This window comes from Channa argus, chromosome 6 (genome assembly GCF_033026475.1).
Source record: "Channa argus isolate prfri chromosome 6, Channa argus male v1.0, whole genome shotgun sequence".
In the NCBI taxonomy this organism is placed as follows: domain Eukaryota; kingdom Metazoa; phylum Chordata; class Actinopteri; order Anabantiformes; family Channidae; genus Channa; species Channa argus.
Genome location: NC_090202.1, coordinates 12,761,601 through 12,789,043, shown reverse-complemented (window position 1 = coordinate 12,789,043; position 27,443 = coordinate 12,761,601). Strand labels below are relative to the sequence as shown.

The window sequence follows — 27,443 nt, the reverse complement described above, 5'->3', positions numbered from 1 at the left end:
GAACAACGCTGCTGTCTTAGTGTTGAGTATTTTTAAAATTTTTAGCAACAGCAAAATACACTTTGAACATGGGCAAAATCCCCACATAGTAAATAAAATACTGTAGTTACACGCAATAAGTTTTGTACGTTTTAAGTGTTTAAATGTTTCCATCCACGTTTACACGCGCAGTTCTAGTGTGAGTAAAAAACCTGACAAAAATAAATAGAGAGCATGAAGAGAACGCACACAAAGTACCAAGAGAAACAGTTTGCTGTAAAATATTTTATATGTTTCATATACTGTATGCCCCTCCCATGAGGTATCAACATCCTTGTGGGAACCATATGTCCCCACCCCCACGTCACGGGACATATCAGAGTTCTCGTGCATATTATGTTTTCCCATCCCCCATGTCATGTGAACTATCAGTGGTTCTCACCCTATTACAGTCACAGTTTAGTACATTAGGGCCCTGAAGAAGAGGGATGTTATCTGATTATTACAAACTTTATGTTGTAAAAGTGTGTAAAATATTGATACCTCTTATACAATATGATTTTACAGTTCAATCAGCTTAGGTCAAATTATCGCAGGAGAAATCCAATGCATCCAAGATGTGTACAAGACATCAAAGACTGTTCATTTTTTTGCCAGCAGTTTCTCTTGAATTATGAAAAGTCATTAAATCTTATGGAAAAAAAAAACCATGTCAACCAATTAAATTCAACCGTTTAGAGATGATAAACCTTGAGTTCATATTGACGCCGGTGATAATAATAAATGGTTCTTGTTATGACCTATTACAAAAAACTGTAATTTTTATTAAGTCAATAGATTTAAATTCAGAACCCCTTTTCCAGAAGTTAAGTGCTCTTCCTAATAAATTAATGAAGTAGTTAAAAAGTCAAAGAAGAAAAACAGCGAATAAACTAGTGAAATGCATTTCAACAAACATGGCAACACAGCATCAATAATTCTGCATTGTTTTGCCTGGCGTTTTCTGCTGCTACGCCACATACACATCTAAAGAGAGAGAGAGATGGAGAGAGAGAGATGTGTTGAGTGAATAAAGTCTTCTGTGGAGCATGAAAAGCTTTCATTGTGTTATATCCACAACTGCACTCATCCAGCGAAGCACGCCACCGCAGCTTTAAAGATCTTTGTCTTTTTCCTTTGCTCTTTGTCATCAAGGCTCTTACTCATCAAACAGAAAAGTGTTTTCTTTGAGCAATTGGTGTGAAAACCATTGATCCAGAGATAATGGAGCTATCGCTGATGGCTGTGCAGGTATGGAAGCATAAATGAAATTATTATTACTTTTGGGCAAAAGTTGTTTTCATTTGTTTGTTTGTTTGTTTGTTTGTTTTTTACAAAGGAAGAGTAATGTACTGGATTACACTGCTGATTACACATTCATTTAACCCAGCTCAGTTAAGCATAACACAGCATAATCTTGTGCTTGTTATTTGTGTGTTTTAGCTTTATTTTAAGGTCTTTTGAAAGATTTGTAATGGATCATCAGTAGCAGGTGTTTGTGTTGCCTGCATCATGTCAATTATGTCAGATAAAACGTTATTTACTAGATGACGCTTCTACAAAAGCTAACGCAGTTCAGATTGTACAGGATCTAGTTTTACCAGCCAGAGGATACAAAGGTACAGTAATTATTAAGGAATGAAATGTAGCTGCACACATTGAGTCACTGGAGAATTTGAAAAGTTTTTGTACATTTGCAGATTTACAATGCAGATTTGCATGGTCCACAGCAAAATCACCAGTGTTAAATGAATACATCAAAAGTATAATTGTAACACTCTCAGATTTAAATTTAACACTGGAAATTTTACTGAGTAGATATACAGTTTTAGAAAGTGTACACATTCAAAGAGGATTGACTGGCTTCTCCAAATCAAGGCTTGCAAGCAAGGACTCACTCCTTGTTGAGCACCCACTCTCATTTTTTTATTTTTTTTACAACATAGAGTATGTAGTAACTGAGCATAACTGAGTAAAGTGTCCATGAAACCCGAAGACATAAACTGCAGGCTTTTTTTTTTATCACAGCATTTTAAATTTAAATCAGTGCACATTTATGTAATTTAAAGTGACTTTTGCTTCCTTGCCTGACCTTTTCTGCTGCTATTTACAGTGTGATCCTAAACAGTTTTCTGCCTTTGTCCAATTAAAGAGAAAAAATCAACTGAAATTTAAACTATCACAGTATTTTAAAGTATAGTTAAATTAAATAGTATTGATTTGGTCTTGATTTGGTCTAAAGTTTTCTTGTCCCATTTTCTGCATTTTATTTTTTCTCTTCCCCTCTGGCTTGTGAAGATGAGCTTTAAGTAGGGGGTGCAGGGCTGCATCACTTAAGGGCATGCTTTGAAAGCCTACTTTGCTGCTTCCTCTTAAACAGCATTGGTCCAGTGCTGCAAAGAGTGGATGCAGTTTTTTTTTTCAGAAAACATGGATGAGGTTTAATGATGTGAATGGGTTTTATCTCATTTAGATATATAATTAAGTCTAAATGGTTAAAATATTTACATTTGCTTGTTTGGGGAGCACAGAACAGCATCAGCAGTGATTATCTTGAAATTTTGAAAGCATATGTCTATTAAACGTAGCTACTGTAACAGTGTGGTAAAAGAAACAATTTAAAGTAAAGGAAATTATCAGACCTGCTTTTACTGTCGCACAAACTTTCAAGATGTCTTGTAGAATCCCAGTTATGCAGATTAGGAAGCTATAATGCTTAGTTTATCCCGTCCAGCTGTGCAGACCTGATAGAAAACCTTATTCGATAACCATTTTCTCAAAAGTACTAAATCACCTGTGCCCGGTGCAAAAGTGAAGCAATGACAAAAAGACAAAGATGGGGCAACATTGCACCTCTGTGTAAATATTTGTGTGTAATCTCATCATCTTCTTTACTGAATGAGGTGGTATTCTCCTTTAAATCCCTGAATGTTGTCACTGAGATTGTCTGCTCCAGACGTGAACCCTGTCCAGCAGAGGAGTTTGATGGAAAGCCTCATCAGATAGCCATCTGTTCTTCGATAGTTAATCAGGTGTACTCAGTGTGTGGCCCTTAATCACCCAACGCTGTTGCTGAACAATCTGCTGTCAACATCTTAACATTACCGCTGAAGAAAAACATGCATCTCCAAAACTTTCCGAGGACATCTGAAAACAGTCGAGGCTTTTGCAGCTGAAATGCTCTAGCCTCTCCTAATTCTCTGGTAGTGAGTGCAAATTAGCATCTTGGCAATAGATCACATGACCATGTCATTTAAAAGCAGCTTTTTAAAAAACCTAAGAGAAATATACATATTTTTTAACATTTCTAGGTCACATCAGGCTTTGATTTTTCACCGATGAAGTGTCTTTAAGTAAAACATCCTCCAATGATGTTGTACATTTCTCTGTCTTCTCTTTCTGGGGGTGAATGTTAGATTGGTCTTAATTAAGTCATGTCAATCAATGTGTGTGTGATGGAGAATTAGGTCAGATTACCATCTGCAGAAGAGTTTATCAGTAACTTCAGGGGGGTCTCTCTTTGACATAGTAAAGCAGAATCTGGTCCATCATGAGTAGCTCGTCTTTTCATGTAACAATTTACAAAAAAAGCACATTTGCAGTAGACAATGAGACAATGTTTTCTTGTATCTCTAACCAACAACAATATGAGAACTGCAGTACTAGTTTTCTATCAGTAAGTTGCCATTGTCTAGAAATCTGGTGAGACATTTAATGAATACAGTGCAGAAGTTTGAAAATCATTCTTACATACTTGCTTTCAAATCTAAAGTTTCAATTTACCTCTTCTTCATTTGTCTCACCTGTACAGTACACTATGATCATGAAGCAACACAATTGTCCTGTAATACACTTGAGAGAAATACAATCTTTTGACTGCACTAAGTGTAAAATTATTTTTTGTATTCATTTGCGTGCACTTTGGTGCACAGTACTGATATCAGCAAAACAATGCTGAAGTCATGAAATATGAAGCTCTAGCCTCCAAAAACCACTGATGTTCAGAAACATCTGGAGTAGGCAGGTCATGCACGTCTGGTGAAACTTGCCTTTGTCTTCTAATCTCTTATTACAGCATCTTCTCCCTTTGTGTTGTTTTGATATTTACTACACATTACCAGTTTGAAATGAAAATGATCAGGCTTGTTTAAGATGCTTGACAAATCAACTGTTCCAGCTTAAACATGAACTATCTTGGGAATCCTACAGGACAAAAGACTCATCTATTGTGGGAGGACGTCTAAATTGGCTTTAACTCCATGTTAAAAACTTGAGTTGAGTTCACCTATAGTGACAACTCTTGGTTAACCCTCGGCTATAACTGTATGACTGGTTTGAACACATTCACTCATGGCATGAATAATATAAGGGCTGTGATGCTTTACTCATGTAGAAAGAATGGCCTGACTACATACTCCACACATGTCAGACATGTGGATGGACATACAGTAATTGCAGTAATTAAAGAGTGTGAAGCGTCAACCTTCAATTCACCTACAGCAGGGATCGTCTTCATGATTCGAAAATGACTGCATAATATATCCTTTTTAATTCTTCCCTACTTTTATTGGTAATTTCAAGTTTAGGTTTGACAACACCATGCAAATGCATTATGTGAGTAAAATCATATTTCTGTTGTATGTTTAATCCTATTGTTTAAGATTTTTATTCAAAAGAGCTCAGAAAACAGTGGATTCTTTTTTCTGCCACTAGCGCACTCTTATACACCGGACATCACTTACTATGTACAACATGCAGTATAGCTTGTACATGTATAATATAGCCATTTTGAGGACTTGGAGGTGTACATCCTGTTGCCTACAGCGAATTGTGGCTGCTCCTTCTTGTTCCTTCACTTTCTGCAATATTTAACTGATGCATGCTGCATTTATTAACAACATTCGCAGTCATTGTTAACCTCAGTGGCAAACATGTAGCATTTTGTTTGACTGCTTCACAATAAAAGCCACCCTGCTTTTTTATCAGCTAAATGCTTTTAATGTGTAGCAGCAGCAGGAAATGTTGTTTGCGTTAGCATGAAGTCAGGCTTTCTATAGTGTAAAGGCAGTGGAGAGTTAACAGTGCGGTTGATAGCAAGGAGCTGAAATGTAAAACAGAAACCCTCAATTATTTGAATTGTCTTCTGTCTTAGGCTATTCGGATCCACTGTGGTTAAAAGTATTTAAAAGTAATAAACTTTAAGATTATAACTGAAAGGTTATTGTGGTTATTTGAAAGGCCAGCAATGAAAGTGTCACAAAATGATATGAATTCATGAGCTGTGAATAAAAGGTACTTGGAGTCGGAAGCATATGTAATAAATCAAGTACATCAGACATGAATCCTACTATATGAAGGGGATGAGAGTAGGTGGTTTGTATATGGGGCATATTATGTTTGTGTGCATGGATTTATTTCTGTGAGTGATTGCACACTGGGCTCAGAGTGTTTTTACCCAGAATTTCACAAAGTAATCATGCATTCTGTTAGAAATCTCTCATTATGTGCATGTATGCAGTAGGACTGTCTGTGTGTTGTAGGAGTTTCTGAAAGCTGGATAAGGTCATTTAATGATGTCAGTGAATGCTGTTCTTTGCTCGTCTGTCAGGCTCTGAACCCTCCAGCCAAACTAAGCAAAGATTCACTCAGCCATGAGAACGAGCCTTCCACTCTATGTTCGTCTCTCTCTTTAGTGTTTCTCCACCACTTTTACCTCTCACTCATCATAACAGACTGGACACCTCTGCCTTTCCTCGCTCATTCTCTTCTTTCTTAGCTCTTCTCATGAATTCAATCGGCACAACATTATCCAGCAGCAGTATTTTCTTTTCATCACACACTTCAATAGCTTAGAAATTATGGAAATTATTTTCAACACATTGTACTTTTTGAATTTGGATTTCTCTGTGTCTGCCAATTGAAGGCAAAATCATCATCTCATGAGGGTGATTTAAGATGAATTTAAACGATTTAACTTTTATTCAAAACCAAAACCTGCTGCTCCAGGCACCACAGTACCCGCAGATCTTTAATAAATCTTTTGAAAATAAAATAAAATAAGGTAAATTAGTTGTCTTGTACTTTAAATTTCTTAATTTAATGCAGTGGAAATTTATTTGCAGAGAAAATTAAAAAGTTGATTGACGCATGAACTAACAAATGATTGAGAGGAAAGAGGAAATGAATGGAAATAAAGAAGCCACATGCACATAACCAAAGACCTAGAAAAGCAGCTTTAGCTTTTTTTTCAGACTTGCCATATTTTACCCTAATTTAGCTTTTAGTTTCCATTTATTTCCAGTGTGTGACAGCTGATCCAACTCCCTAGAAATTGGTTCATGTCCATTTTTGCACCACTGTTGACCTTTCCATATAGTTTCACTTTATCTCATTTGTCTGTTTTCTCCTTATTCGTTTTGTCTTATCCTGTGTTTTTCCTTCTATGACAGATGTTCCAGAAAGACAAAGAGCAGCTGGCTTCTGTGGGGCTGTTCATTTGCCTTTTCATTTCTTTCTCTTGTGTCCCCCCCTCTTATCTTTCATCCAAATCTTTTGCTGATCACAGATGGAGGTCCACATTTCTGACCCTGTGAATGTTTGTTTTGGGTATTTGAAATTCTGATGTAAAGTATTTCTGCACATGGAGACAGTGTAGACAAGGCAGAAACACTCCCCTCACCAAGGAGCAAACCCCACGTCAAGGGCTTCAATACGAGCTTGTGAAACAAATGTCTCATAAATGATAAGTGAGTTGTAGCCCCTTTTATTCTTCCCTCCATCCTTGGCTAATTATGGTAGAGTTATTTTTTTCTTCACCCAAAATGTCTTCATTCTGCTCAGACTCCTCTCGCCTGCAGTGAGTCATTGTGTGAGCATTTGCATTTCCAGTGACTGATGAATGTGTGTTTTCTCCATGTATGTGTCAACTTCTGTGTGTGTCTAGAAAGGGGTTGATGACTTATATAATGTTCTCTAAGTTGAGAAGAGATCAAAAAGATGCTTTAGGTGACCACACACAGACACATACACACACACACACGTAAAAACAGAACAGTCAAACAGAATGTATACATACATACAGGTAATGCATACAGAGACAAACACAAACATGAAGACTGTTATACATTATACCAACGAAGACTGCAAGTTTACTTCCTCTTAGCCCCCTCAGGACACACGCTCCCAGATGGGCAGTGTAGGCAGATGCATATGTCTGCTTGTTATAGACACAAATTATCTTGTGCATTTCATGCAACTTAGATTCATATATTTAGAGATTTGGAGGATTGAAGCTGTGTAGGGCTCTACACAGCTAATCTAATCCCACAAGCTCTGCATGCTATACTAGGATGTCCTGTGTTGTCAGACACTGCGTCCTGGTGGTGTTATAATGAGAAGTGTTAAAATCTATAGATGAACAGAAGAGACAAATGCTGGGACAATGAAGCCTAGCAGAGGTGAAGGAAAAAGGTTTTCGCTTAACAGCAGTGTTCAGTGTCTTTGAGTAAGACACCGAACCCCAAACTCATCCTGTGTGTGTGTGAGTGTCTCGTTCAATTGTGAGTTGTTTTGGATGAAAGCGTTTGTCAAGTGACTAAATGTAATGTTTGATGACAAAAGGAACAAATGTATCTGCGAGCGTTAGAACATGACAAGAAGGACTTAAAAGCTTCTAGAGATAGAAGGACCCAGACAGAATCAGGTAAAGGCAGGATGATGTGGGGGGTGTGGTGTGGGGATAGAGAAAGTGGAAAAGTCTGAATATTATGAATACAAAGACGAGCGAGTGGTGAAGTCAACGGTTCAAAACAGAGTGAGAGTGTCGACAAAGAGAAAGGTGGGAGGCAGTAGAAGGCTAGAGCAGGGACAAAAACAAGGAGTATACAGTATACAGTCAGGAAAGCAAAGGAGAAGATAATGACAAGAGGACGAATGCCTGAGAGGAGAAACGACATGAGCAAGAGGACATGTCACGGAGTCACTGCTGTTTATTAAGATTTATCCCCTGATAACCTTATCTGTCTCTGAATCGTCCTCACTTTACTGTTTACATTGTTTTTTTTTTTGTAAATAGAAGCTGACAAGAGAGCAAGCGGTGACTAAGACAAGTTATAAGTTAAAACAAATGCTTCCTGCATTGACCCAGAGACAGAACATGATGAACACAACAGACAGACATGTGTTCTCCCAGTCCTTCTTTCTGAATATATCCAATCACCCATGTATGCATACATATCAAAACCACAAGTACACAATGCACAGACTGACGGAGTTGCTCCACACATATGCAGATAAAAAAAAAATTATAATCATAGTGGTGATTCAGCAGGCTGAGTCAAACATCATGTCCTCACAAAGCTGTAGTTTCAAGTCTGATTTAGTCATATAGCACTGTCCACTTTGTGTGGAGTACTAGTAAAAGAAAATAGAATTTCAAGTGTAGTCCTTCACTGACACTTACTGTATTGTATATTTGAACATTTTTACACCTGGATGGACAAAAGCAGCAATTACTGAACTTTATTTAATATATTTTACTATCTGCCAAAATCATTTTCTAAGTAAGTCTGAGGTGTGGATGTGTTTGCTGTCTCACAATCCCCACCAAACACACACACACACACACACACACACACACACACACACACACACACACACACACACACACACACACACACACACACACACACACACATTCCGTCTCTCCCTGGGAGGGATTCTCTCTTTCTTGCTCTCTGTGTGTGTCTCATAAAGTGCTCCTCTCTCTCTCTGTGGCTGCACTCAGTCTAAGTGTAGGACGGGACAGACAGGACCACCACAGCTGATCTCTTTTATTTACAGCCGGCAGTAGGTAGACTTCATTTTCATTGTTTCTGTTTGTCTAAGTGTAAAACAATGAGAGAATCAAGGGATTATCTTTAATAGCTGCATTGTGTAGGAGAAACTAACTCAGCCGGATATTATAATTTGGATGCTTTAAATTTCTGTTTGTGGTTGTTGTTGTTGTTGTTGTGAAAATGACACAACACTTTGCTGCCCCAGCTTAAACATAATCCATAGAGAATCTACTATGATCAGTCAGGATGCAGATAGAGTGCTGTCCTTTATGAGCGCGAACCTTTCACATACCAGCAGTTGAGCACTTACTTCAGTAATGTCGTTGTGATGTTTGAACGTGTTTTAGGATGAAGCCGTACTGTAAAATGTTTCTAGTTGCAGCACAGGCACCAGCCTTTTTGCATCTGTTTTTCTGGAGTACAATTCACGGTGTTTTTTCACTTACGCAATTAACATATTATTTAACTTATAGTTATGCCGTTTTCTGTTGTTGTTTTGAAGTTTTTATGTTGCTTGGTTGTGTCTTATGTACTACATTAAATCCTTGGTTGGTAATGAGTGTCCTGTACTGATGGTGGAATGACTCTTCTACCAATTTTGTGCTTGGTATATCTCGTGCCAGTTTTCTCTACCTGGCTGGTATATGCTGAAATAGAACCATTAATTAATTTCATTAATCCTAGAAAAATCTACATTAACGTTATATACCTTAACTATACTGTCATTGTGCAGAAAAGTGTAACACAAGCAACGTTGAGGTTTGACACTTTGTAGTCATATTGAAATAATATTGAGGCTTTTCAAAATATGCAGAGAGGCTTACATTGACTGGAGCCTTACAATCACTGAAGAGGCAATGGAAGTGAAATAGGGAAGATCATTTGTGTGATCAGTCATTTCAAATCAGACAGATTTGAAATAATTTTCTATAACATTTAAGTGTAATTAAAAGGTATGAGGATGTACATTTATTTGACATTTTATAGAGCAAAAATTTTAGTGATTGAGACAATTACTAAAAATCACCAAACGAGGTCGGTTTTTGCCCAACTGTAGGTTTAGTCTGGCTGAACAGATTGCAGCTTTTCTACAAAGCAGATATCAGCGCAGTGGCTGGAAGCATGTATTGTGTGTGTGTGTATATGTGTGGGTGTGGGAGTGCTCTTGATTCCACTTCTAATTTAATGCGGTATCCCTGAAGTGGACATTCACTGAGAAAAAAGGTAAGGAATTCTAAAAATGAAGTAATAATTACTTTCTGGCAGATTGTCTTATAAATCTGGTTTCACCATCATCTTCTCTGAACTTTGGTAAATCATTAAGGACATGATTTCATGGAAATGCAGTGTAATTGATTATGACTGACAGCTGAGGTTGAAGTGGATAATGAGGTGTGTGGCTTGAACAGCAGAAGGTAACTGAACCACATGTGTAAAGAATGAAAATCAAAAGTGTGTTTAAATTAGCTCATGTATGCATGTGTATGTTTAAACGTGCTGTGGCTCAGGGGGGCACCACAGGGTTGGTGTTTTATTCCTTCAAGACCACAAAAGGCTATATCACCTTCTGTATTTTTAAAGGCAGAAAAGTCCAACCTACAAAAATATGCCACAAGATTAATACCACCTGGTGGTTTTAATATTAAAATTCCAAAGTTTCTTTTTAGTAAAAATATTACGATGTACAGTAATAATAAATGTTAATGTATCGTTATGGGTTAACCACCTGTCATCACATAAAGGGGTTAAAATCAGCTACACCGTCACCTACAGTGACCTTTGACCCTTTATTAAAATTAATTACTGTACATGTTTAACCTTAATAATCATTCATCCATTATCTGTAACCACCTATCCTGTTCACTGTTGTGGGGCAGTGAAGCCTATCCCAGCTGTTATTTTGTCAGAGGTGGGGTACACCCTGGAAGGGTCTGCAGTCTCAGGTCCAACACAGTGAACACATACACAGACAAACAACTATTCGCTGTCACACCTGCAGGCAATTTACAGTCACCAATTAACCTCAGATGACTTTGGACCGTGGGAAATACTACAAGCATGAGGATAAAATTCAAACAGAAAGGCTAAACTCAGGAACCTTCAAGCTGTGAGCTACCAGCACTAACCACTCCTCCACCCTGCTGCCTTAACCATAATCAGGATGAATATCAGTGTTATAATTATAACTGAGATAATTACAATTAGTGTTTCTTAGTGGAGTACTTTCACTCTTGCACTTATAATAAATAAAATGCATAATCTGCTTTACTTTTAGTTGAGTATAAGATTTGAGGTGGTACTTGTAGTGGAGATGATGGAGCTTTTTTTAGGCCAATAATGTACCTAAGTATTGTATGTGTATGGGGGTGCGTGGCTTCAGATTGCTTAGTGTGGCAATGCTGCCCCTTGTCCTCCATGAAAGTATTAAGAACACCAGTATTATTATTGTGGCTGATCAGTGCAAGTGCAGTGCAGTTATCAAAAAGATGTAAACACACAAACAAGAAAAAGTAATCTACTAGTTGTGTAGTGTCACAACTTGTAATCTGTTTGTCTGTGTTTATTGATATCTCATAACAAGACGTCTTCACAGAAACAGTAGAAGAAAACTGACAAGTTTTCATTACAACTGCCAGAGTACATCATAAATAATCAGTGAAATAAAAGTGTGAAAGGCACGGTGAGGTTAGGAGCTATTAAAATTTGAGTTGACCATATGAAGCTGCAGCACAAAGCGGGTATTTAAGGCTGCGTGGTTCTAAAATCAAACTCATTGTACGTTAGTGTAGTTTGGTTCACTGCTGCTTTTGTTGATGACCTTTCTACTCAGAGAAAGAAACACAGCTCCCAGGCAGAGACTGTTTTCAATGGGAAGGTGAATTAGTTGAGTGTTTTCCTTTTTTTAAATTTTTTTGTCTTTAGATTCCTTCGCTCACTGATGGCAGCTCCTATCAAATATACATATTAAGTGGCTGGTGAGAGATCTTTAATCTTTAATAGAGTTTTCTCATAAATTATGTCTTAATAGATGCAACATTTTGGATTATTTATACTTCTGAGAAGAAATGTGCACTGACACATGATGGTTGTCTGTATTACTTGATGACATGAGACAGTTGTGCATGTTTAATGATGCTAATGGAAATCAGCACCATACGCCCTTCATCTGAGGATTTTCCTACATACCCTTTAAAGTTTGAATTTTTCTTTAGGGTTTGAGCGCTTGTCGGATCTTGTCAGTACTTTGTGTTTTATATTTCGATCGACCTTTACATTATTATCATTCCTTTATTTGAACTGCATCTAGTAAAGTATTAGCATTAGATCCTTTGAACATAATACATAAAGCAACCCAAGCCACAATGGAAAAATAATCTGTTTATAGCAGAAGTTTGACCTCAGCTGCAGCCACATTGACACAGAAAGTCAAAAACATTAACTTGATCTACTTACCAAAAGTTTAGGTTCTTTAATACATTTTGCAGCCCCTGTCTTTTCATGGGTTCTAAAATATTTGTACTCACTACTCATTATATGGATTCATCATGTCCAATTTCCTATTGTTTTAATATCTTTCTCTAACTATTCAAACTACAAGTTATCACTTCTTCCAACTTTAACAACTTTGACATGCGTTTACAAGGAATACAAGGAACACCCTCCGATTCCCTGTAGAGAATGGAATATAAACTCTGTTCATGATGAGGTTTGTGGATGATCCTGAATGATGATACAAAACAAAAACCTTATCCATACTGCTAGATATTACAAGAAGGGTGTGAGACAACGCTCAGCTTTGTTCAGATTTGGCTAAAATGTGCTTTTAATTAATAATGTATTTTAATGAGGGCAGCACAGTGGTGGAGTGATTAGGGCTGCCACCTCACAGCTAGAAGGTCATTGGTTCATGTCCCTGGCCAGCTGTTGCCTCTCTGCATGCTTGTGTGGGTTTCCTCCAGGTACTCTGCTTTCCCCCCATAGTCCAAACACATGCATGTTAGGTTAATACACTATGCCTCTCTGTGGAGATCGACTGGAGATCTGTTCAGGGTGTACCCAATCTCTTGCCCAGAGACAGCTGGAATAGGCTCCAGTCATCCGGTGATCTTCAATGGGATAAGTGGGTATAGATAATGGATGGATAGAGGGATAGTGAGCTTGTATTAAGTTACAGTAGTTCACACACTTAAGTTTAAAGGGCGACTTCACCAATTTTCAACTCGCTTTCTATGGCTTTAGTTTAGAGTGTAAATGTAACTTCTCTCTGACTTCGCTGTAATAAAATATTTCTCTGCTTCCACCTGAAAAACTCGTCCATATGACATCACCCGGAGGAGTTTTTCATCATTAGGAGTTCAGATGACGTCATCTGTTGGAGATCTGGAAAAGCAGGTTGACCATATTTACAAACTCCATAGTATGAGCAACAGAGATGACATAATCTGAAGTGAAGGCTCCTTTCAAGCGATGTCATCTGGAGGCATTTTGCAAATAGAATTAGAGAGATATTTTGATATAGGGAAATCAGAGGGAAGTTTAATAGCATTTGTTTACACATATTACTCAAACTAGAACCTAAAGAAGAAAGTTCAATATGAGTGAAGACGTCGTTTCACCCCTGTAACAAAGGTGACACCTCTGTAATACAGAGCTGCTAGCTACAGCTCTGTATTTGTGATCACCAGAGGTAGTTCCTTGCATTGGTTGCATCTCTTTCCTGTCTGTGTGACTGTACTATAGAAGCTGACCCCCTAGGGACAAGCAGTTCCAGCTGAGACAAAAAAGTGAGATTCATTATTATCTGCCTCACTTGTTTTATGTATTTCTCTTCCTTGCTCTCTTTGTGCGTGTCTGTCTCTGTCTCTTTTAATATATGTGTGGCATGTGTTAGACTGTTAATCCGTCTGAGAATTAATCCCTTCGAGACACGGATTCCTCTTCAATGTACATCAAAAGTGTCCCGAGACCAGACACAGCTGTGGGGTTAACCTCCTGAACAGAACATGTTATTGTTCACTGATGCCATCTTTACCATTGTCTCATGTAGAGTTGAATGCGACCGAATTTCAGCTGTTTGGAACTAAAATTATCTTAAGAATTAAAATGTCACTGCACTGAGAAAAGGGAAGATATCAGTTCATGTGTTGCGTTCTGCACCAAAATGATTTGAGTTTAAATCTAGCTTTATATTGAGGTTGTTGTCCATTGTCATAATAATGAAACCTTATTTTTCACTTAAATTTCCTATTTGATACGTGGTTTATTTGAGTACAAGATAAGTTTAACTAGATAATACAATTGTTTTATTCAGCTTAAAATTCCAGCAGAATTGATTTCTCTTCTCAGTAAGACTGTTATATGCTGTCTTTGACCTGCTTGGCTGTTCTCTGGAGAAAACTGAATTTAAACTAGTGTTTTGATTGTAGCTCAGACAATAGCTGTGAACGTCCTGCACAAACATTGCTGACTTTAATTTAATTTGCTCTCTCTTTCTTCCTCCATTTTCTGCCTCTCGCCTGACAGCATTTCCCGGCAGTCAGCGGGGCCTTCATGGATTCTCCATATAACGGCAACACGTCCTTGCAGACGTCCACCTCCAATCTCAATGCTGGCTACTCTCGGCCTTCGGAAGCAGAGGATGATGGAAAGGTGTCCAGTGACACAATCTGGTTGTGGATTGCTGTGCTGGCAACCATTGGCAACATAGTGGTGGTGGCGGTGGTCTGTGCCTGTGCCTTCTGACAAGATAGAGATTGGAGGAAAATACTGCTGCTGTTGGATAACAAATTAAATCTTATATAGCCTGCAAATATAATTTTCTGCAGAAATGACATAAAGTAGCCTTAATTTAGATTGATGGCCATAGATTTTTTAGGTTTTTTGTGAATTTTGAAACGGAATTTGCACAGCATTCTTCATTCCCATAACTTTTATAAACAAACAGGTTTAAAAACATGTTTAACTGAATTTAAATTAGGGAACACAGCAATTCTTCTCTCTATATAAAGAAACAATAGGACAGTTTAGCAGCAGAGCTTCATGAAAACTACTGGGAAACCTCACACCGACCAAACAAGACCACAACACACAAACCATGCATGTATATTTGCACAATTTTAGCTGACTAGTCAGCAAGTCAGTAATCCATGCACTAGCATTTGTAACCTGCACACAGATATGAATTCCTCTTGTGTTACCCCCACTCTCTGATTAACAAACCTTGTACTGGTTGTCCCCGCAGAGCTCAGTTTAGGAAGTCAGGGGTACACAGTGGGAATTTAACCTGCAACAGCCTGGATCCAGGAAGCACAAAAGTTAATGATTTGTTTTTAGTTCACTTAATTTTGCTATCATACATAGGTATTTTAGTGTATGATCTGGAAAAAACAATGTTTAGATACATAAAAATAAATGCCTATGACTCAGATTTGCCCTTCATGGTTAAAAACTAAATGCGTCACAGGGTGTGTTTTATTTTTAGCCTCTAAGTGAACTCAGTAACTTTTATCCTAATAAAAATCGGCTCCCGGTGCAAAATATTTAATTTATACATTTTGGGATCCAGGCTGGAAAAGAAAAAGCTGTGGCCTTGAAAAAAGTACAGTATTTGCCAGTGGTGAGTTAGTAATTAAAAGGTCGTACAGTATTAAGTAAACTTATTCCATCCAGGTTACAAGAGGCTCAGCAGAGATCAGCATCAGAACTAACCAGATTAGACAAGATCACAGTTTGATCTCTGACTGGGATCAGAAACCTGGAAGAGATCTGCTGTTATCATGTGATTTAGTGTTCTAACTTGACAGCCAGTGTCCTAATGATGCTTGATCAAAGCACCGAGCACCAAACTGTATGCCTGCGTTCCATTCACCTATTTCTCTTCTTCCATTTTCAATACTCAGTGTTTACTCGGCTCATTCTCTGACAGTTGACTAAGCCTCGCTATCCTTCGTTCATCTCATCTTCTTAAACTTGTACATTTTCTTGAAGATGTGTAAGTTACTATGAAATCAGCTACCTAATAGTATTAAAATACATACTATAGTATCGCAGTTACCACAGGCTGATGTGTGCTGCTTCAGCATTTGGAGAAATCTAAAGTGTGACGGGCCCGCTGTGCCTGGTTATGGCTGAACAGTTATGATTGGACATTTGCTGTTTTCTTTGATAAAGGGTTTACTGAACTGTCAGTTATGTTGCTCTCATGCCAAGACTGCAGCTTCTTTTTAAATTGTGCTTCAGCAAATCCTAGGGTTCACAGTGTCCACCAACATCCACACTAATGTGTAATGTAAAAAACTCCAGTCCATCCGACATGCCCAGAAAGCCCAGAGGAAAGAAAGAAGAAAGAAGCAGGGTTCAGCGGTGACTTACTGAAATTTAACAAGCAGAGAAGGTTGCATAGAGGCTTTTCTGTCTGTCAGAGTTACTTTTCCCCCATTATGAGAATAAATACATCATTAAAAAGGATAGTGCCATTCGCTTTCAACTCCCTTTAAATCATTCAGAGATTATAAGTGGGTGGATACAATTTCCAAACGCTTACAGGAAAGAGACAAAAGATAAAGACGAAGAAGGATGTCTAGATCATGTCAGAGAATGTCAAATCGAGCAAACTTAAAAAATAAAACAATGAAACGTACAATGAAAAATCAATCTTCATCAGCATTTACAAATGCTTCCATAAACAATAATGGGAGAATTAAAACTCACAGTTGAGACCAAACAATGGCAATCGTTGTATGTTTGTTGTTCTAGAGGACATGCGCAAAAAAATCTGGTTCCTTTGGAGAACTTAGGAAGTAAGGACGCTTACAATTACTCCTTATAAAATCCTTACAGTGGTAGGACTATATAAAATAATACCACCTAATGCTATTACCCTGTTACCTTCAAACATGCTAAAATATATGTGGTGTTACCCCAATCTAGTCTTGGATCATGGATCAGTGTCTTCCAGTGCATGTGTTTGTACAGTAAGTGATGCACATACATCTGAGTGTCTCTCAGTGGAGCTCCAGCCTGTGTGAAGTGTGTCATTGTCCTGTCAGTCTTCAGCAGAGCAATGAGCTGTAATGTAACTCTCATTCTGCCCCTTCCTAAGCCTCTCACACAGTTTTCCTTTTTCTCCTTCCCTGGCTCAAGGTCACAGAGGGAAGTGCATCACTGGTGGCTATTGGAGTGGTCAGGTGTCTGTGGTTGACTTTATAAGATGGTGATTTTACAGACAAAGTTTAACTAACTTCAGCCAAATGAGAAAAAAGTCAGAGTCTAAAGGAGAGATGAATTTGTAATGTTAGTCACCTGAGATAAAGACTGGTAATGGGTGATACATTAAGTAAAAAAGTACGAAAGATATTGAGGCAAGACATGCTCATTTTAATGTCTGCCATTAGTACTTTTACTTAAGGATCTCTGCAAGAAAGAGACTTCGATTAAGAGTGGGAGAGAGGAAATAAGTGGAAAAGAAAGCAAAGTAGAAAAGTGAAGTAGGATCTTCAGGGCAGGAGTAGAGAGGAAGTTACTACGTGTTATAAGAAACATTAGCGAGTATAGGTGTAATTATATCAAGTGACAATTTTTTGTTATTTGGTGTCTTTTTTAAATCTGTTTATTATGCAAATTCCACCAGGAAGTGGTGAAAAACCCTTAAAGAACACTCTGAACCAGCCCTGTACATAGTTTATTATAAGCCCTCTCCACTACCTATTCATCGCTACCAGCAAGCATGCAGTGAATATTTACAATAATTACTCTTCATACAGAGAGTGTGTGTGGTCTTGGTTAGTCACTCGAGACCCAGGTGTTCGCTGTCGACTTGCAGGTTGTACCCAACCAACTCTCCCTGTCCAATCAGCAGTCAGTATCAACTGAGTAAATACTGTCCACGTGTATGTACCCAGTGATCCTGACTCAGTCAACTCAGTGGAGTAGAAGAAGGAGACACACCTTAGCACCTGTGACTGGACAGTCAACATCACTGTCCATTCAGAAAGTCTTCCTCCATCTGGCTGCTGGCAGTTTGTACAGTTATACAGAAGTGAACAGTAACATCGCTGCCGTGCTCTCCAACCACCAGCTGCCCGGCCACAAGGTGAGAATGAAGCAGACATTGAAGCAGACCTCATGGCTACGTTTGCTTATATCGCTGAACTGCTCTAAAACCAGCTGTTTTCTTTTGGCTTGGAATAATTTGTTTAATACATTTTAGGAAAATCATGTAGTGAGTTTATATTCATTTTGTTTGTTTTCCAGTGTCAAATCTGCACCAAACATTGTGGAGTGGGACAGTGGGACAAAAATTACTCAGCGAGGTCATTTTCTTGCAATATCTTCCTAATGAAAAGTTGTTGTCATTTCATTGTCCTGATATTTCTTTAAAAACATGTTTTTGATATCATGCCACTATAAAATTGTAGCTTTTGTCCTACTACCCCAAGCTTTAATAGGTGGGTCAAAAATAACCCACATTCATTTCCTATGGAATTTCATGGGATCCTCGGATTCTTTGACTGTCAGGGATAACATGCTCTGTGGGCCACACAGACTATAACACACACTCTTTCATACAGTGGTCATGAAGGACAAGCACACACATTTCTGAGGTACAAAATGATGCTAACATAAGTGAGTGTACTTAGTGTGTGTGTGTCTGTGTGTTTGTGTGTATGACATTCATGACTATTTTGACTATAAAAGTATAAGTTTCTCATCATCTGTCATAAAATTTTCCTATTTTTTGGTTTGCAAAAGTAGCTGGCTAACATTACAGTATATATTGTGTGTGTGCGGATCTGTTGGTCTGTGTGTGTTATTTATATAACTACATATTGATCAATGGTTTGCCAGTCATAAGAAACATTCAAGTAACAAAGATCGTAAAGTCAACAGTTGTTATGGGAAATGCAATGTACCTGTGTGCAGCGATCACTGCCAGAAACGGGTAGTTTGTCACACCTGCATACAGTTATGAGACAAGAAAAGAGAGTCTCACACACAAACACACAAACACACACAAACAGACACACACACACACACACACACACACATATACTCTCCCACATAGGGCATGTGAGAGTACTACAAATTACGTGGCTGTAGCTCGGTTGGTTAGGCAGTCGTCCATGAACCACAGGGTCATTCATTCAATTCCTGGACCCTCCTGGTCCTTGGGCAAGACACTGAGGCCCAAGTTGCTCCTGGTGAGGCAGGTGAGCACCTTGCTTGGCAGGCACCATCTTCGCGGTGTAAATAAGTAGCAAGGTTGTAAAGCACTTTGGGCTGTTGGCATTTACACACACACACACACACACACAAAATGAATGTTGACATACTTCTGTTGCTGTTGTGTGATTTATTATTAAAATTTTCAAAATGTTTTAAAAATAATAAAAAGGTTTTAAAAGTGAAAAATACATATTCATGTCTGGACAAAAATATAATACAAAATATTATACAACTGATTACTTTTAAACAAAATGGAGAAAGTGACATAAAAACATGGGTCATTTTTGACCCACTAATGGAAGAGTGTAGGGTCCAGTCACGTGTGCTTCTGAGAGTTAAGTCAGAGTTTTTACTCATCTAAGAGATAATCCTCCCTTAAACAACATTTTCCTCTTGCATTAAATGCATGAACCTGACGCACGATGAAGGTGAATAAAAGCAATTATTTTCCCCTTGGGATAGGTTAAGATATCTTAATAATAATATAAGATATCTAGATATGTTAGCAGGCTCCCTTGCAGATCTGCATGCTTGAAACGAACCCCAGATGGCAGCATAGCAATCTAAATGGTTCAGTAACTGAACTGACAGAGACACTGAGCAGCAGGGAGGACGTCTCTCAGAATTGAATTCTGAATACATCAAGTAACAGTTTTTGTCTGAGATGAAGAATCCATACAGCTAACATCATATCTAATACGTATTTTAAAGTTTTTATTATTTAAAAAAAGCAGAACTCACATGTTAGTCTGTTCCTTTTGTGTGCCCTCTGTTTTCTTCCTTTAATCTTTTCATCTGTCATCTCCCACATTCCTCCTTTCATGCATGTGAGGCACCAGACCATAAAGTCCACATTGTCAACTCTGTACACACACATGCACACAGTGTCCTTGCCAGTCATCTGGCTTGTCCCATCTTTCCTCTCTTTGCTGTTTATCTCTTTTGTGTCTTTCTGTTTAGGTACTCCTTCTGTGTGTCTCTCATTTCATTTTAGTTATCAGACATTTGTTTAAATAATGCAACCTTCGTGTTAGAACACAAATTGTCATCGTATGCAGTCATGTTTGATGGTCATTTCTCGGAAATAAGGCAAAGTTGGATCATATAATAATTATGGTAAATGTGTCCTAATGTTTTAACTTTTAGTTACTTTTAGTTTTGCACTACGAAAAAGTATTGAAACTAATTTGACATTTTTTGTGATTTTGTACAGATCCCCATCTTTCAGGGGAAACACTGAATACACAACCTTGGACAGGTCTTCCACAAATAAGCTGAAAAACAACATTTCTTCTGACCCCTTTTCCTCCTTTATAGAAAAAGAAATGTACACTGATACAAACGTTTCTCTGAAAAAAACACATTTGACATTATGGTGCATGATGAATTTGCATGAAGAATGAGTCTAGCCTGGGTGAAAACCGCAATGTGGTGACATGTGGCTATTTCCTGGATGAGAAGACAGAGAAATTAGGAAAAGTAGCAGCAGCCTCTGATGCAAATGTCCACTTCAGCAGCCTCAACAATAAGGGAAAGCATCAAAATCCCTATTTTCTTCAAATATGCAATACCAGAGTGCTATTGGCTATTGTATGTGGGCATTTGGGTAATGTAGCTGTAATGCTGTAAACATTACAAATTTGCATTTTAATCTCTGCAGAAGACAGTGAAAATGTGGGCTTGAATGGCTACATTGGTACGTTGGTGTGTATAGCTAGATGTATTTATAGTGGTAAATTACACTATGGAGACAAAATATCTAACGAGAAACAGACAGCAAATTCTGTTGAGTTGTATCTTGTTGCCATTTTGACAAATAGATGCATAAATACTGTGCGGTCAGCAGCAAGAGAAGAGTGGTCAGATTTAAATACTATCAAGCTAACAATGTAGCATTATAATATGTCAACATTACAGCATTGTGTGTACTTCACCTAACATGCATGGCTTTGTACCTAACTAAAACACACAACATGCATAGATTTCCATATTAGTCAAGTTTAGCTTTATTGTTGATTCTGTTCTTTCTAAGTTTAAGATCATCTTGTACACATGTAATCCTGCCAAACATCATTTTACTTTAAAGGGAAATTTGTACATTTCTACTGTCTGCTTCTTACAGTACATAGGATTTTCTGTAATGTAACCTCATTAAGTAATAAAAATATGATATGGTTGCCTGCTGCATCGGGTTTGTAATGGATGCTTTTACCCTCAATTTATGCTGTCATGTTAAAATCTAATCTTTTTGTTACAATGGTCCATAATTACTCATATTTATCATACATGTATTTCCTATGATTAAATAAAACATTTTGATTGTTTAGTCTTGAGATCTACCAGTTCTGGAGCAAATGCTTTCTACACCTTGTTTAATGCTTTATCTTCAGTGCATACTGGTTTGTTAAAGACAGCATTGTGCCCTTGTGGATATGTATATTTGTCTCACAAATATAACCGAAACACACATGGAAACGTAACAAAAGTATAATTCCAGCTTTAGCAGAGAAGACAACACCATTTTGACAACACACAAATGCTATGACTGTATATAACAAAAACAAACAAATACAAAAATGCCAGAAGGTGAACAGAACCTTTTTTGTGAATGTCTGAACTTGTCAACAGAATTAGCTGCAGCTGATTAATATCAATTAATCACATTATTTAAAAGTGGCTATATGCATGATGATAGGCAACTGTTGCTGGTTCACTGCTAAAATATCAAATACAGTTGTGACTAGCGTAGTAAAAATATATTGGATTTCAGTGGTACCAATGTGACCTTCACATGTGAATCATAAAGGTTTTGTTTACCCATATAGGATTGAGTCTGTTTACAGGGTAACTATACCCTAAATGATTTTTTGTACTGTACACATATATTTTGTGAGTGCTGTTTGTCATGAGGGCTGACGATCACAGTGCAGTCCAATATATCAATATGGCAGTGAAATGACCACACAAGGCTTTACATTACTGTTGTTGATACAGTTATCATAATACAATTTTAATGGAAAGTTGATTTGAACCAACTAACTAATTTGTCAGGATCCAACAACAATTTTGTACCATATTCTGACATCTCCTGGCCACACAAAATCTTCTGAATTATTTGGGAGGGTGGGGGGACTATGGATGACAACATTGCAGGTTTTTAATACTGTTCTTTGTAAAGTTGTAAAGGACGGATAATGTGAATATCCTTTGAAATACTGTCACATATTGAGTGAGTGTTTGTTCATTCAGTGGTTTTGTTCTAATTAGTCATTAACTTAAATGAATATAAACTTCTGGGCTCTGGAAAGAGACTCTTCTTGTGAGTAACATCACAAAATCAGCTAAATTACTCTTTACTCCACTAGTCTTTTACTGTATATCAAACTGCAACAAAGTCATGGTCAGTCACCTCTTCACTGATTAGCAAAGAGCACTACACACGGTTTATCATGAGCTTATCTTCAGACTCTGAGACACCACAGTCTCTATCAAAGGGTACAATATTAGAAAACACAAAACTGTGATTTATAAAAACACAACAACATATTTCAGTCAATTCTGCTACACTTTCTTTTTTCTCATTTCTCCATATTGCACACAGAATTGCACACACGCACGCACGCACGCACGCACGCACGCACGCACGCACGCACGCACACAAAAGAATTGCTAGTATGATTTAACACAGAATGACCCTTTTTTGCCTAAACATAATTTAACATCAAGGCAACAATGCTTGCATGTATCACATCACTTCAGGAAAATAATTGTCAGTCATGAACTGAAAGTTTTTAAGATTCTTTTCCCTTTTTTCTTTAAAATAGAGAGAGTGCTGCAAAGACCTTAACATTAATTTAACAGAAAGAAATATGACAGTAACGGGGACCAACCTGAGAGAGGCAATGACAACACCAAAATTACTTCTACAAACAACAGATCACATTACTGATGACACTGAGGAGAAGATATCAATAAAGTCAAAACTGAAAACATCTTTGTTGGCTGTACAGATTGTGAGGAAACAACAAGACAGCTGATCTGTTGGAAGGACATTTAAACATCTTTTAGTGGCTGTGTAGTAATCACTGGCCTCTTTGGCAGCACATTTAGTCTAGAACAGCAGCCAGGTCAGGAAAAGAGAAACGGACTGGTGAATGATTAAAGGATGAATCAAAGACAATCATGAACCAGACTGCTGTGGTCAAACTGACATTTCTAACGCCATTAACTGAGAGAAGGGCTGCCTGACTGAGAAGACTATGTGATTTAAACACAATGTTTCCCAGAATCCATTCACCAGAATTAAGATGCAGTTTATAATCTACAGCACATTTTTGGAAAAGAACAGTGAAGTTAATTCCAACTGAAATGCTTTGTGTTCTCTACATTCAAAACCAAAGACATACTGTAAATATATTATTGACCATCAAGCAATAAAATTAAGTGGTAAACTTATATCTTTAAACAAACAGTAGGATGACTTTTCTGCAGTTAAACTTGCATCATATGCATTTAAGTTATGAACATGAATAGTAAAAAGAAAGCTGTTAAAAGAGATCTGTGTCCCATCTGATCGTATCTTTGTTTCACACACAGACTATGGTGTTGTATTAAATAGCTGCAGTCAGGCACAAAGATGTCCATATACGGTGTGAGTATGAGTGATGTAACTTTCACTCTTAGTTTTTCTTGGCAAACTGACACTTCAGTTTCATTTTAGCAGATCTTTGTCACCTTAACAGTAAAACCTGCTGAGATTCAACTACAGCCTGGGCCCAAGAATTTTGTAGGTAAAAAAGACTGACCTAGTGCTGTAACCTTTACCTTCAAAATTCATTATCTACTGGGGCTACCAAATTCAACAGCACGATGTGGAAATACGGCTTGTGTTGTCAGTGTCAGACTAGACTAGACTTCTAGATTTGCAACCCCAATTCGAAAAACTTGGGACGCTGTGTAAATCCTAAATAAAAATAGAATGCAATGATTTGCAAATCGCATCAAGCCATATTTATTCACAAAAGAACATAAACAAATATTTTACCAGTTCGTGGAAAATATTACCTCATTTTGAATTTAATGACAGCAACACATCTCTAAAAAGTTAAACAAGAGCAGGGAGCAGATGGAGGTAAATCTAGAGAGGTGGAGGTCTGCTCTGGAAAACAGAGGAATGAAGCTTAGTTGACACAGGTGGAACGGTCAGGTTACAGGGGGCAGAGGTGAAGAAGGTGCAGGACTTTAAGTACTTAGGGTCAACGGTTCAGAGCAACGGAGAGTGTGGAAAAGAGGTGAAGAGGCGAGTGCAAGCACGTTGGAACGGGTGGAGAAAAGTGTCAAGTGTGTTGTGTGATAGTATGAGTATCAGCGACAAGGAAAGGAAAGATTTTCAAGACGGTGGTGAGACCAGCGATGTTGTTCGGCTTAGAGACAGTGGCACTGAAGAAAAGACAGGAGGCAGAGCTGGACGTATCAGAGCTTAAGATGTTGAGGTTCTCTTTGGGAGTGACAAGGATGGACAGGATCAGGAATGAGGACATCAGAGGGACAGCTCATGTTAGATGTTTTGGAGATAAAGTCAGAGAGGCCAGATTGAGGTGGTTTGGACATGTTCAGAGGAGAGACTGTGAATATATTGGTAGAAGGACGCAGATTTATGGATGTAGTGAGGGAGGACATGAAGTTAATTGGTGGGAGAGAAGAGGATGCAGAGGACAGGGTTAGATGGAGGCACATGATTCGCTGTGATAACCCCTGAAAGGGAAAAGTCGAAAGGAAAAGAAGATGATGTAAACATCTCGGAAGTAAGGAAACCAGTTGCTGGAGTTTCAGAGAGGAATGTTCTCCCATTCTTGTCTAACACAGGATTTGTTCCTGAATGTCTCATTTTATGATGTGCCACATGTTTTCTATTGTTGAAAGGTCTGGACTGCAGACAGGTCAGGTCAGCACCCAGACTCTTTTCCTGTGAAGCCATGCTGTTGTTGTGTTCCATTTTGCCTCAGACAATTTTAAATGAGCTTTAGCCCAGAAAACATGGCGGCATTTCTGCACTGTGTTCACATAAGGCTTCTTCTGTGAATGACACAGCTTAAACTTGGATGGCACAGTGAACTGTGTTCACAGACAGTGATTTCTGGAAGTGTTCCTGAGCCCATGCAGTGATGTGCAGTAGAGACTCCTGCCTGTTTTTAATGCAGTGAGGGTCCACACAGAGATTCCTCCTGATTCTCTGAATCTTTTGATGATATATATGATATTACATACTGTAGATGATGGGATCTTCAAAGTCTTCGCAATTTTACATTGAGGAACATTTTTCTGAAATTGTTCCACAATTTTTAGAGGCAGTTTGTCACAGATTGGTGAACCACTGCCCATCTTTATATTCCAGAGGCTCTGCCTTTCTGAAATGTTCCATGTTACCCATGTTACTGACCTGTTGCAAATTAACCGAATTAGTTGTCAAATGCTCTTCCATTTGTATTTTTGGTTTGCAGTAAGTAATTTTCCAGCCTTTTGATTCTTCTATTACAACTTTTTTGAGATGTGTTGCTGAGCTAGGATTTTCCATAAAATGGTAAAATGTCTCAGTTTCAACATCTGATGTGTTGTTTATGTTCTATTGTAAATAAAATATGGGTTGATGAAATCTGCCAATCTCTATTTACAATTTATACATCGTTTTTGCTCACAGTGTTTGGTTTTTAGAAAATAAATAAAAGTAAATGTAAAAACTCTGCAAGGTGATAAAGACAAAGATGCATATATGTATGTATGTGTGTGTGTGTGTGTGTGTGTGTGTGTGTCTGTGTGCGTGTGTGCATGTCCTTAGGGTCAAGACGGAGACCACAAGAATTTGTTGGTTAGCGAATAAAACAAAAATAAAAACGTGCACCATGAGAATCTGCTGGTTGCCTTGATAGCAGTGTGTGTGTGTGTGTGTGTGTGTGTGTGTGTGTGTGTGCGTGTTTTCTTTTCCAGTAAAGAATGACTCACAGTTATTCTAAAGATTGGCACATTTTTACAAGCTGAGTAAGAACACTGTCAGCATGAAATTCTGTTACTGGCACGTCTCATCATGTCTTTACAGATATGATCTTTCTATGAATTTGAAATTTTGTAGACTTCAGTTTTGTACACAGCGTTGTAAAGGTATATAAAGGCTTTGATTTTGGTAAATGAAAAACAAAGCAAATACGTATTTCACTATGTCATAACAAAACATCCAGTTGAGTATTGATCGGTCCGTCTAGGAATTTGCAATGACGTAATCTTAACAATTAATTCAACCAATTCCTCTGGAATTCTGTGTGACCTTGTCATTTAAAACATCATACAAAGATTGCAGCATGCGTTGTAAACATTTTGTTTAGAAAATCAGGCATTTCAGACTGCAACGATCACATAAGGGTCCGTGAAATCCTGGAGGGACTGCTTGATGCTGTACTTGAAAGCAAATCCAGAAAAAGTCACGTTAAACTTCCAATTTACTGTGTTTTAGTTGGTACTGAAAGAACAGTAGGTCAGTTGATTATATTGAAGTCATCCTCAGTGTTTTGACTCCCAAAATATGGTTAAATTAGGTCAGTCATAGAATTTGGTTGCTGAGTTCAGTGACAGTGGTTCGCTGCCTGCAGAAGGATGCATTTACTTTAAATGACAAAACCTTCATTTATCTGCAGCTCTGCTTTGCTAAATTAATTCCACTGGAACCATAATGAATCATGAAGTTTTGTGACACACAGTAATTAAGTGGCCATGCATCTGTTTAATCCAGAGAGCAACTGACTGTGGATTGTGTTTCTATCTGTGACTGCAGAATGACAAAGTGTCTGACAGTCAGCCAGATGGGGAGTCACTCTCCGATCTGTAAGGTGGGTGGACAATAATGAGACACAGATGGTAGACACAAACACACACTGCTTATGCTTTATTGTACAATATATACAATACTCTGTGACATTTCATTAACATTTTGAGAAAAAATATGTCCGTTCTTTTTTTCTAGAGGAAGATCATTTGTCTACAAAATGCTGAAGCAGCGTACTTAGATGCAAATGTTGGCCACTTCTGCTCTTTAACGTAACAGTTGGAATTGTGCCTGGAGAATCCATTGGTCTCTCTTTCCAGCACACGTCCTGATTCATCTGACCACATACACACACACACACAAACACACACACATCAGTGTGAGCGAGTCTGTCTGGAAACAGAAAGGAGGTCTGGGAATGCTGAGGGGGGGGTGTCAGAGAAAGGAGAGGTGGAACGTTGCAACTTCAGGGCAATATACTGTGGACCACATGCTATGGGGAGGAATGCGTGTGTCTTTGTTAGAGAGTGGAAGCAAATGAAAAGAAAAGA

At 38.1% G+C, this 27,443-nt stretch overlaps 1 protein-coding gene across 1 annotated transcript; it reads left to right on the top strand.

The window, feature by feature from the left end:
- Positions 1–1,099: 1,099 nt before the first annotated feature.
- LOC137129420 (uncharacterized protein C14orf132) lies at positions 1,100–21,266 on the top strand. The gene is made up of 3 exons (XM_067508548.1): positions 1,100–1,269; positions 14,379–17,946; positions 20,293–21,266. Exons 1-2 carry the CDS (start codon positions 1,243–1,245, stop codon positions 14,595–14,597), a joined length of 246 nt encoding a protein of 81 aa, XP_067364649.1. The 5' UTR covers positions 1,100–1,242; the 3' UTR covers positions 14,598–17,946; positions 20,293–21,266.
- The last annotated feature ends 6,177 nt before the right edge of the window (positions 21,267–27,443 follow it).